Source organism: Echinops telfairi, unplaced genomic scaffold (assembly GCF_000313985.2).
Source record: "Echinops telfairi isolate 266 unplaced genomic scaffold, ASM31398v2 ScPeMD7_6273;HRSCAF=7185, whole genome shotgun sequence".
Lineage (NCBI taxonomy): Eukaryota > Metazoa > Chordata > Mammalia > Afrosoricida > Tenrecidae > Echinops > Echinops telfairi.
In genome coordinates, this window is record NW_022110173.1 from 3,950 (window position 1) to 16,254 (window position 12,305).

Genomic DNA, 12,305 nt, shown 5'->3' on the forward strand with positions numbered 1-12,305 from the left:
CCTGCTGGGGACTGCAGCGTCCCCAGCCTGGAGTACATTTTTCTAATTCAGGCCACAGCCACCCATCCAGAGCCAGGAAATGGCAGCACCTGGACCCCAACCCAGCTTGGCTCACCCCCCACCAGTGCCTTCTGGTTTGCAGATTTGTGCTGCTCAGAGGCTGCTCGGGCAGAGGGACCATCCACAGGCCTGGGCAGCCTCCCGCCGGGCCGGCTCCAGCTGGCTTCGTGGAGTGAGGGGACTCTGGGTGGGCCTTGACGCGTGTACTGTCATGGCACCTGCAGACAGTTCCCCATATCTAGGTCGAACCCAGGAACCCAGGAGCTTGGAAAGCCTGCCCGACAGCCCCAGAGTATGCACCACCAGCCTGCACCCCCGCTGAGTCCCGCCCGTGCAAGCCTTCCCAAGTCTGTGTCCAAGGGAGTGCCAAAGGGCAGCTGATGAGGGGAGGGGTGGAGCTTGGGCTCGTGGCCGTGGGGCAGAGGCTGGGGCAGGCCCATGAACGATGACATCGTTGTCTAGAAAGCCGCGTCGGCATCCCTGTGTCTGTCCTGGGTGCTGCCAGTGCAGGAAACGATGAACACCCAAGGCCAGCCAGCTGCCATGGAATGGATTTTAACGCAGAATGAGCCCTGTGTGGGTTTTCAATGGCTGGTTTCTCTAGCGATCGCCAGGCCTTTCTTCCAAGGTACCCCTGGGGGACGGAGGACTCAAATCTGCAACCTTCTGATCCGTAGCCGAAAGCCGTAATGGTTTGTGCCACCCGGGGACTCCTAGCCAGGAACTGTACCCACTGCCACAGAGTCGATTCCTACCCAGAGCCACTGTGTCATCTCCATGAGAACCGATAGCCTCACCTTTCCCCCTCGGGGTGTGTGGGTTTGAACCGCTGACCCTGTCATAACAATCCAACACAGACCCAATGGTGCCTACAGGACTGGTGGCACAGAAGGGACGGACCTGCCTTCAAAAGGAGTCTTGCTCTTGGATCTGAGTTCTGTGGGGAGAAGTTTCCTGTGTCCCCCTCACTCTACCCCAGCCCGCCCCCTCACCCCCCTATGTTTCTTAAACCTGTCCCTGCTGTCCCCGCCCCATCCCTCCTGGGCAGCCCCTGCTGCCTGTCTCTGACTTGCTCACACAGCCTCCTGATGAGCCCAGCCCTTCAGCTCCTGCCCATCAGCCGGGCCTTCCCGACCAGCCCAGGATCCCAGTGCCCCTGGGTGGATGGGCAATGCCTAGGGGGTGGGACAGCCTTGGAGAGAAGTGACGTCATTCACCAGTGCTCAGGACAGCCATGGTCAGGAGCTGTGCTACCCAGAACAGGGCCAGCGTCCATCAGAAAATGCTCCCACCACCACCGCCTTGTCCTCTCTGCCCAGCCAGAAACCCCTGCTGGGCAAGGACTTGAGATGGCATTGCTTCAGCTGGGGAGGCAGCCTGGGTAGCACCTGCCTCATCTCCCTCCATCCGCCCAACCCACTGGGTCCCCTGTGCCCTCCTGCAGGAACACCCAGGTCAGGTGGTGTCCCAGCAGCCTCCCTGTCTGTGTGAAGCTGGCTGAGAGGGGACACTGGCTCCGGCTCTCCTGCTGTCACAGTCCGGTGAGCAGCCAGGAAGGCAGCCGGCCCGCGAAGCGTGAAGAGCAAGCTCAGGCCCAGAGGAGGCCCGCGGTGGTGGGGAAACCAGAAACCGCTGCTGGGCAAGAACTTGAGATGGCATTGCTTCAGGTGGGAAGGCAGGCTGGGTAGCACCTTCCGGAGCAGGGCCAGGTGCTGCCCCGTCCTGGGCTGCCCCCTGGGCTGCAGACAGGACCAGTGCAATGGCCAGGTCTTTCTCCCCCAGTCCGTGTTGGTCTGGAAGCCTGGCTGGAACCTACTGGACATCACAGCCTCCCCTGACCAATAAAAACCCAACCCAACCCACCGCCGCCCTCGGTTGATTTGGACTCACAGGGGCCCTACGTACAGCTCACGTTTTTATTTTAGGGGAGTATAGAGCCTCGTTTTCCTCCCTTGCAGTGGCTGGTGGGTTAGAACTGCTGACCTTGTGGTGAGCCTCTCAGCGCTTGCCTCATGGTGTCTCTAGGGCATCTAAATTCAAAAGCTCACACTCACGGCCGTCGAGCCAATTCCGACTCGTAGTGGCCGTGTCTATTGGATGGGGTGGCTGGGTTCATGGGCTGGCGAGGGAGGGGCTAGGAGCCAGCAGAGGCTGGCATGCCTGGAGCTGCAGGCACAAGGGGGTGGCGACAGGTGAGTGATGAGGTCCCCGGCAGACATCATTACCTCATTGTTTCGGGGTGCTCCCCGACACCCCAACCTGCGTGCTCAGGGGTGAGACCTGGTGGTGACGGCTCCTCTCCTTGCCCCCAGTACTTCTGCCTGCTTCTGGGCGTCTTCCTCGTGGAACTGGTGGCGGGAGTCCTGGCCCATGTGTACTACCAGAAGGTGAGTCTATGTTAGCGTCTTCCTTCTGAGCTCTCCACCCGCATCCCCTGGAGGGACAAAGACTCGGGGAGACTGAGGCAGAGACATTCAGCATGTGGGTGGGCAGCCCCCCACTCCCCCGCCAAAAAATAAAACCCACTTCTGTGTGGTTGAGTCAGACCCATCACAACACTACAGGGCGGAGTAGAACTGCCCCTGTTCCAAAGCTGTCACGTGTACACTGCCCTGTCCTGCCCCCTCAGGGCAGCGGGGGGGATTCAAACTGACGGCGGCTGAGTGCTTTAACCCCTGCACCACCTGGGCTTGTCTTCCTTGCCAGGCTCCCATCAAGCCTCTGCACATCTGGATCCGCTAGCATCCCCAGTTCCAGCACCTCCCAGCTACAGCTGTTAAGGGAGAGGTCTTTGGCAGGGGGGAGTGGGGTGTGGGAGTTCCCCATGGGAGGGGCCCATCATTCCTCTCTCATTCCCAGGGTGGGTGGAGGATGAGTCTGTGTGTTAGAGACCCCCCAGGAGAAAGGCATGGGCCAAGCTGAGCGGGCAGGGCCTGGTCGCCAGGTCTCCTCCAGCCCTGGCATTCTCTGGCAGAGAGACTCAGGGTCACGACCAGGGTGGGGTTTGGCTGGCGGAGTTCGGCCACACCAGTGCCCCGGAAGCCTGAACTGAGTCCTGAGGGTAAGTGTCTGCAGTCAGGCGCCTGCCCCATCACCAACATGCGAGCCCACAGAAATGGGAAAGGCAGCCTGGCCTCTTCCCAGCCCCTCACACCCCTGCCCTCCCCTGAGAGCCCAGGCCCCCAATCTTGCAGCAGCTTCTCCGCTGTGCCCCCCTCCCCAGTCCCCCTGCACTGTTTGGGAGACCTCCACCAGAGTGTGCCCTGGAGTTCACTGGCATGGCTCTGGAGCAGGTCTGGGTACCCCACTCCGGGGGCGGGCTGAGGATACCCTGCTGACTGCACCTCCTCTCTCCACACCCCTCAGCTGAGCGAGGAGCTAAAACAGCACTTGAACCGGACGCTGACGGAGAACTACGGGCAGCCCAGGGCCATGGAAATCACAGCCTCTGTGGACCGTCTGCAGCAGGATGTAAGCCCCTGCCCCAAGGCTTGCAGGCCTATCAGACCCGAGTTCAGATCCTGACTCTGCTTCCCCCATCTGCGTGACCCTGGCCAAGCGTCTGACCCTCTCTGAACTTCCGTTACAGGGCTTTCCAATGAAGTGCTCCTAGTTAGGTGAGGTGGCCCATGTAAGAGCCCCCACCAGTGTGTCCTGGCCCTGATGAGTGCTTCCTGAATGCTGGATCCTGTCCCTCCCCTCCTCCCTCTCATCCTCCTCCTCCTCCTCCTCCTCCTCCTCCTCCTCCTCCTCCTCCTCCTCCTCCTCCTCCTCCTCGTTGCTAGCCTCCCCTATGCTCCCCTAACTCCCTCCTCCACACCCCATCCCTGCTGCTTTCCCTCCAGTCCTGGGGCCCCTGTGGGAAGGAAGCTGGCTGAGCCAGGAGAACTCCATCTCCTGGCAAGGATCGGGGCAGGAAGTTCCTCTCTGGGCTCCTTCCATCTGCGTGGCCCGCCTTCCTCCTCCATTCCGGGCAGAGCTGGGAGCTGGCGCTGGCAGGGCTGCCTCAGTTAAGAAAACTGCAATCGCTTTGCAGCCTCCAGTGGGCATGCAGATCGCTGGAGATAGAACGGTGAACTCTCCTTCCCCAGAAGGGACTCCCCAGGGCCTTCCAGGGTGGCCCTCGGGCCTGGCTGAGGTCAAGCAGATGCTGCCCAGGCTGATGCCCATGTGCCTATGGCCATTTGAAGTTGACTGCCTTCCGTCATTGTAGCACGCCATCGTCGGGTTGCTTTGTCCCACAGGGACCGTGCGGGACAGACTGGAACTGCCCCAGGGCGGTTCTCAGTGGGTATATTTACCGCAGCAGACAGGCAGGCATTTGCTCCTGCAGAGCCAGTCACCTGGAGGCCACGTGGTGGCAGGTGGGCTCTAGCTGAGGGCCTGGTTCGCAGCAAAGGGCTCACCGGCCGTACCTGAGCTGGCCAGGTGGCCAGTGGCCACTGCACTGTGCAGACAGGGAGCATTTGTATCCACATAGAAAGTTCCAGGTGCAGCTCTCGATCCCTGAAGAGTCTGTTCCTGCCTTGAGGCCCCTTCGCCTGCCCTCTGGGCGGGCCCTCGTCTGCTTCCCTCCCCTCCTGGTCTGACTGCATCGCTTCTGCAGAGCCCACCCTGGGCTTGAGGTCTGGTCTCGGACCTGGGACTGTGTGGGAGGTGGCGTTTGGTGGACCCCAGCTCTAGGAACAGCACAGTCCACTTGAGGAGATGGGCCCCAGTGCGTCGTCATCCACACGGGAGCTTGGCCCACGTCCTGGCGCAGGACCTCTTGAACACATCTCTCACGGCCAGCGAGGGCCACTTGTGTGTGTTGCCCCAGGATGCACAGCGGGCTGGGCCTCTCGCTGTGAGGAGTTCTGCAGTCAGAGGGACACGGGACGGGACGCGCTACTTCCGGGCAGGAGTTGAGTCCTTGTTCGTGTTTCGACGCTTCCGCTTGGCGTCGCTCCTAGCTCAGGGTGGATGCCTAGCAAGCCCTTGTTGACAGAGCTGCTTGCACACACGTTCACACACCTCGGTGTCTCAGCCTCCCCGACTCAGACTGGCAGATTCACCCACTTCTGAGTGCTTGCGACTCCCACTGGGACTTTAAGTGCTGCCTCAGGCAGCCTGGGGCCCCTGGGGTGGTCAGAATGGGCCAGGCCTTAGGTACGCTCACCTGGGTCCTCTGTTCAGCAGTGACATTCTTGCTCTGCAGCTTCGAGGGCTCTCTGTACCCCAGGCTGCGGCTCGGAGGCAGCCAGGCATGCATGGGGGCCATAGAGGCACCTTGCAAGGTGTCCCTGGGGCCCTGCCTCCCCCAGATGACCAAGGAGCCAGCCCCTTGCATTGTCCCCACCCTGTTGGTTGCCCACCCCCAGAGGCCCAGGAACGCACCAGCCCCCCATCTCCATGGCATCTTCTTGTGGACCTGCTCTGTCCCCCAAGACACAGCCTCCTCGCCTGAGCGGGTTTAGGGGAGCAACAGGAGCTGGGCAAGGGGCCTTGTAGGTAGCCTCTGCCCTGGGTCTAAAGAAGATGGCCCCTGCTCACCTCGGGGGAAGGGGCAGGAACAGGATGCGTGTTTGAGCCCTGTGTCTTGCCAGCCCGGATGATGCCCAGGGCCTGGAGGACCCCCCTCCCCACTGACCCTCCCCCCAAAGCTTCTGCTTCTCCCCTCAGTTCAAGTGCTGCGGCAGCGACAGCTCAGCCGACTGGCAGCAGAGCGCGTACATCCTGTCTCGTGAGGCCGAGGGCCGCCGGGTGCCAGACAGCTGCTGCAAGACAGTGGTGACAGGCTGCGGCCAGCGGGTCCACCCCTCCAACATCTACAAGGTCAAGGTGAGCTGCCATGCTCCAGGGGGTCTGCCCTGCACTCAGTGCCCCTGGGAGGGGGGTGGCAGAGGGGAGTGGAGCAGGACAAGCTGGCAGGGTGACCACAGTGCTGCCTGGGGCCTCTTTCAAGCCCTAGGGACAAGTGGGGTCCCCCTAGTGGGGATCCCAGGACTTGTCCCTCCCAGAGCCATCTAATGAGCCTGGGAGCAGTTGGAGGGCTGAGGCCAGACTCTTTCATTCTTGGGCAGTGTCCTCAGCCAGCCCAGCCCACCCTGCGTCTGGCCCCTAGCAAGCATGACCTCTGGGTGGTTCCCTTGCAGGGGGGCTGCATCACCAAGCTTGAACAGTTCCTGGCCGACCACCTGCTCCTCATGGGGGCTGTGGGCATCGGGGTGGCCTGCCTGCAGGTGAGCTGGGATGTGGGGGTGGGGCTGGGGATGTTCTGAAAGAGCTCCCACTCGAACCCTCATTGGCTCGACTCAAATAACTGACCTTTTCCCCAACCCACCCCTGCCCTGCCCTCTCCCCTCCTCCATCCCCTTTGCAGCTGAGGGTGGACTCGTGGTCAGCCTCTCCCCCAGAGGCCATGGAAATTCCCGGGGCCCTGGGGGAGACTTTGAACTTGTAAAGAGCAGGGAGCTGGGAGGAGTATGAATATGGGCTCAGGTAGGTGCATGCTTTATGCGTGGCCTGCTGAGGTGTGTGTGCAAGGCTCTGTCTGCATGCACCGGACTGTGTGCATGGGTCTGCGTTTATGTGTGCTGTGAATGTGTGTGTGTGTGCATGTATATGCACGCATTCCTTTGTGAGTATACTTGTGTGTGTGCCAAGTGCTCCTACGTGTGCATGCCCAGGTGTGTGTGCTCCTCTGTACACACAGCTCTGAGCCCGGAGAATGAGCCTTTGCACCTCCACCATGCCCCTCCCTTGGCACTCCCCCATCCCACCCCACCCCATTACCACCAGCACCCCACCCTCGTGCTGGAAGTCAGTGCTGTTCTTTCTCTCTGCTTGCTCTGGGCAGGCAGTGAGAGGAGGGTCCCCAAGGGGACACAGCATGCAGGTGAGAGAGGGTCCCTGCAGTCCTCACACCCATCTTGCCCACCATGTCCCTGCAGACCAGCAGAAGCAGGTGGGCAGTCATCATCACAGTCTTTAGGGCCATGAAAGGTTGCCATACGGCCAGCCCTCCCCATTGCCACCACCATGCGTACAGCCTAGGAAGGGTAAGAGGAACCGGGAAGACAGGCCCAGCTATCTGACCCCCACATCGGCCCGTCCAGTCCCAGTGATGGTGCAGTATCAGGCAGGGTTTTGTTCACAAGGATGGTGCCACCCAGAGTCAGAGTCGAGGGCTGACCACAGCCGGAGGCCTCTGAGGGCCTGGTTTCATTCCTGGCTCTGCTCTTGTGTGACCTTGAGCCATCTCTTAACTTCCCTGGCCCTGGGAAAAAAATTTTTTAAATGAGGCTAATTGCTTAATGAATTAGTTGTCCAAATAAGAACCAGGTGATGCTTGTGACCCACTTCCCACGCTGAGCCCTCAGCTAGAAGCTGCCTTACCCTCTCTGTAGACTGGGAGCGCTTCCAGATACTCAGCAGATACTCCACACCGCCTGAGACCCGGGCCACCCGCACCCTCCTCGTTTTACAGATCAGGAAACTGAGCCACCAGAAAGCTGACTCACAGCTTGGTGGAAGTGTACCCTAAACTGGCGCCCTGCCACCCAGCCCTGCACTTTCCAAGTGCCCTGCCCTCACGCTGAGTTCCGTGGAGAAGAGGTGTAGGGGATGGTGGTGCCCATTGACGGGTGAAATTTCTAGACACCATGCTGCCTGCTCACATTGGTCTGCGGGCCAGATGGGCCAGGGACAGCCTGGGATTCTGAGAGGAGCACCCTCAGTCTAGTCTATGGAGGGAGACACGCCTGCTTTTCTCTCACTGGTAAAATGGGTCTCATCAATCCTAGTCTGATGACCCCTGGTGAGGGTTCCAGAGAAAGAGAAAGCCCGGGGCTCATTGCCCAGCAGGTGGCTAAAACCTAGTCGATGCTGTGTTAGGCAGGTTTCTCCAGAGAAACGAAACCAGGACACTTACAATTATCTATATCTATATACAGTGAGAAGGAATAACGGCTAATTAGTCCACACAGCAGTACAGAGGATTCAGTTCAACTCACTTCCGTGGAACAGTTAATATACTGGAAGTCCTTCAACTCACATGGGCTGCGGGTCCAAGGTCAAGGAAGCAAACAGCAGAGTCCTCCCTGGGGCAAGGCAGGCAGTCTGCCCACAGGCGGCAAACAGCAGGGCAGGGAGCCCCAGTAGCCACTCTCCAGGGCAGGCCTGTGTGCTGAGCCCCAGGGGTTCTCTGCATGAAGTGGGTCAGTGCTCTCTATGGACTGGCCAGGCCTGAATCACACTGCAAGTTCCTATCCCCACTGGTCTTCCAAGCTGGAAAGGGGGGCGGGGGGAGCGTGCAGCAGTGGAGCTCCGCCCACAGAGAGGAGTGAACCCAAATTAAAGGTGGAATGGCTTCTTCTGGATGTAAATCCAATGCCCAGGGGGCCTGTCATTGACAATGGACCCTCAAGGCCACAGGTACCTCTGCCCTACTCACAACCTTGATAAGCCTCCGTTCCTCCAGGGATCGTTGCGCCACTGCCCCTCGTGTCCCTGAGAGAGGGCCACCTGCCCAAGGCTTCGGGTCGCAGCACTATCGCTGCCTTAGCAAGCCTCGGGTTAGTGCTCCCTCTGCTGTCCAGTCCTGGGAACTACACTTCCCCGACCCTCCTGGCCTACAGCCTGGAGGAGGGGTTCCTTCTCTGAATCTCCCAGCCAGTGCATACCTGGCTCTGTCCCCCCACACCTGAGTCTGGCACATCAGACACCCCCCCCCACAACTAAGGAAATATAAACTCACAATGGTGCCATAATGTGGCTCTGCTCTCCAGCCACTTGGGGTGGGGAGGATTTGGACATGGTTCCACCTCCTCCTTGCTTAAGTCGGCGGTGACCTTGGGAAGTCGCCTTTGCTCTCTGACCCTCACTTTTCGTAGCTGTGACATGGAGAGGCAAGGCTCCGTAAACAGCGCCCTCCCGGTGAGTCTGGGAGAGGGCCCTGAACGAATACTTCGGTTTCAAATACAGTTTGAATTCCGCGGGCCTAGCCCATCTCTAAGGAATCCTCTCGCTCAACAAGGCTCAGCTTTTTCTGGCCAGACTCAGACCGCAGTGCCCACCCTCTGGAGCCGGATCCCCACACTGTTTGGGGACACTCGTTGCACCAGGCAGGAGAGGCAGTGGCATCGTCAGCCTGATCTCAGGCTGGTGTTTGACAGCATGTCACCTGTCGCCACGTGGTGGTGTGGGCCAGGCACTGCTATGTTTACGGGACCTCGTGGAGGGTTGTTGAGTGGCCCGAGGGCAGCCTGGTGACAGGTGTCCGGTAGGGGGCTGTGGCGGCCCAGCTACAGACCCGTCTCTGACATTTTCATCTGATTCCTAGGCAGATGCGGGAAGCGTGCTAATCAACCCTGAATATGACCCAGGTCTCGGGGAGGGCTGCTTGGCTGAAGGGCGAAGTTGGGACTGGTGAAAGTGCTTGATGGAGGGGGAAGACGTGCTGAAACCAGCAGCCCACCTCTCACAGAGTTACGTTCTGGCCCTGAAGCTCCCCAGACAAACAGCCATGCCCAGAACACAGACCAAGCACATCCGGCTTGAGGGATGGGTCAGGGGTGCTATCCTGAGCTAATGTAGCCAGACTTAGCATGAGCAGAGATGGGGACAGCCAGGGTGGTCCCCATCTGGCCTGCCCCCCAGGAGGGAACAGGTCTCAGGATGCCCAAACTGTGGGCCTCACCTTCAGCTGCACAGTGGGATCACCTGGTGGGTGTTACTGCCACCCAAGACCTGGGCTCTTCTCCAGAACAGTGACCTCAAATGGTTTGAGCTGCCATTTGGGCACCAATGTACTTATACAGCTCCCTGAAAAAACATTTAAAAACTAACCAACTCACTGCTTTCAGTTGGATGCTGACCCATAGTGGCCCTACAGGGCAGGGTAGACCTGCCCCTGGGGTTTCTGAGACGATAACTCTTTACAGGAGTAGAAAGCCCAATCTTTCTCCCACAGGGCGGCTGGTGGTTTTGAACTGCTGACCCTGACAATTAGCAGCCCAATGTGCAACCGCTACACCATCAGGGTTCCTTATTCAACTCCCTCCTCAACTCGCTGCCATCAGTGATGACCCCTAGCAACCCTAGGGGACAGGGTAGGCTCAAGACTCAGGAGTGGAAAGCCCCATCTTTCTCCAGCAGCGCTGTGGGTGGTTTCAAACTGCCAACCTTTCAGAGCACAGCCCAACTCGTAAGTGCTATGCCTCCAGGGCTCCATCGAGCTCCCTAGTGATGCTGAAAGTTGGAGGTTCAAACGTACCCAGGAAGAACTTGCTAACCAGAAAGGCCTGGTGATCTGCTTCAGACAGGGCACCGAACCCCTTGAGGGCCCGCTGGGCTCTGAAAAGCATGAGGCACCGTGTGTTGGAACTGACTGGAAGGCAGCCAGCTTGATGGTTGGGTTGGGTTTTGCGTGTGCAGCTAAGGTTGAGAACCACCAACCCAGAGGAAGCAGCCGAGGGTCTGGAAGCTTGAGCGGGGGTGGGGGGTGGGGGTCAGGGGGGTCAGGGGCATCCCAAGCTCCTTCCCCGGGACCCCACTGAATGTATGGACTGTGTATTTAGCACACAGGGTCCCACGACTAGACGGCAGTGAGTGTGAAGTTTCATTTATCATCCGTCCTGCTTTTCTCGTACGTTAGTGCTATTTTAAGTTTTAAGTTTTAGGTGTTATTCGGGACGAGTTGGTGGGTTAAGTTTTGAGGCTGGAAACGGTGGGGGAAAAAATCCCACATAAAGGAATGGCAATTGCTTCCTTGCTTACAGCGGCGTTTGCCTTTGGGAAGGTTTCCTTCCCTGGCTCTGCGTTTGGATGTCGGAGGAAACGTGGATGAAGCAAGGGGTTCGCCTCTTCAAACACTCTTCACTGGGGTTTATGTGTCCTGTTGGTCAACCAGCACCCTTAGCTGCTTCTAAGTTTTCCCGTCAGCCAGAGTAGCAGCTCAGTGGCCCCTAATCAGGGTTCCCGGCCCACATGCTTACCTCCGGTAACTACTAGTGGTCGCTAGGCCATCTTGGACAACCACATGTTTTTCTTTTGAAAGCATATTGTGATTTGGGTAAATGCATACACAGCTTCCCGTCTGACCGTTTCCACACACTGTTCTGACATTCCTCACATTTTTCACACGGTGTCGGCATTCCCTTGCCCTGTGCTCTGGGACAGGAAGGCGCATCTCACTGTGCGCTGCTTCACACACTTCAGAGCGCCTTTCTTAAAAAAAAAAAAACCAAACACACACAAGCGGAAGGACGGCGACAAGCCCTGCACCTGACCAGTGTCGTGGCCGCCTTCCCAATGGCCCCATTCGGGTTGCAGCCAAGCTCTCGGCACGCGCACTAGACCCTGACCACCAAACCCCAAACCTGCCGCCCTCGAGCCGATGCGGACTCTTCGCCACCCTGTTCTCCTGCAGAATGGCTGGTGGGGTTGAACGCTGCGATTTGCGCCCCAACACCTTCCCCTCGGTGCCAGAGAACAGTATAAACGTAACTTTTAAATGCACTGGGAAAACAAAACCCTGCACGTGGCTCACTACTGCGATACGTGCTTTATTGCAGTGGCCTGGAACAGGAACCTGCCATCTCTCCAAGGTCTCCTTGTCACAGCATCCACTCTGACTCATCCTGACCCCACAGGGCAGGCTTAGAACAAAGAACCCTTGTCTGTCTGGCTCCCTGGGAGCAGCTGGTGGTTTTGAACTGCTGACCTTGTGGTTAACAGCACAACGTGTAACCACTATGCCACGAGAGCTCCTACCTTAAAGTTTCCTTGCAAACTGCATTTGGTCCAGGATGCTCTATTTCTTCAGTGCATGGTGAGTGTATAGGTGTTTACCATATGGGCGCTACATTTCATTAAAAACAATGATCGTGTTTACACAAAAACCATGTAAATAAGTGAGTGCTGGACCTCTGTCACCAATGGCTCCTTAATCCAACTCAGGTTTCCCATCCATCCAGGCCATTAGAGCTCGTGATCAAACACCAGGACTCTCAACATATAAACCCGCAGGGAGCACCGCTGCAGTTCAGGAAGCGGGTTTTAATTCGGGTTTCTGGGTCCTACGGGCTGAAATGCTAATCCACACAGCTGTGAATCTGTTTTGTCAAACTCCCCGGGTGACTCTGATAGCGTTTTTTTCAGAGGTCTGCATTTGAGAGACCCTAATTGCCTTCACAAAAACCAAGTCTCCCACTAGCCTTGTGGTCACATCTCAGGGGCCCCAGCTCAAGCTGCAAAGGGGGGCG

At 58.4% G+C, this 12,305-nt stretch overlaps 1 protein-coding gene across 1 annotated transcript in view; it reads left to right on the forward strand.

Annotated features, from left to right (window-relative positions):
- Positions 1-2,372: 2,372 nt before the first annotated feature.
- TSPAN11 (tetraspanin 11) overlaps positions 2,373-12,305 on the forward strand; it is a gene marked incomplete at its 5' end in the record, with an annotated part of 17,067 nt that continues 7,134 nt past the window's right edge. The window contains 4 exons of the mRNA XM_004717881.3: positions 2,373-2,447; positions 3,427-3,531; positions 5,722-5,880; positions 6,195-6,281. Coding sequence (XP_004717938.2) covers positions 2,373-2,447; positions 3,427-3,531; positions 5,722-5,880; positions 6,195-6,281 — 426 coding nt within the window. The remainder of the gene's footprint in view (positions 2,448-3,426; positions 3,532-5,721; positions 5,881-6,194; positions 6,282-12,305) is intronic.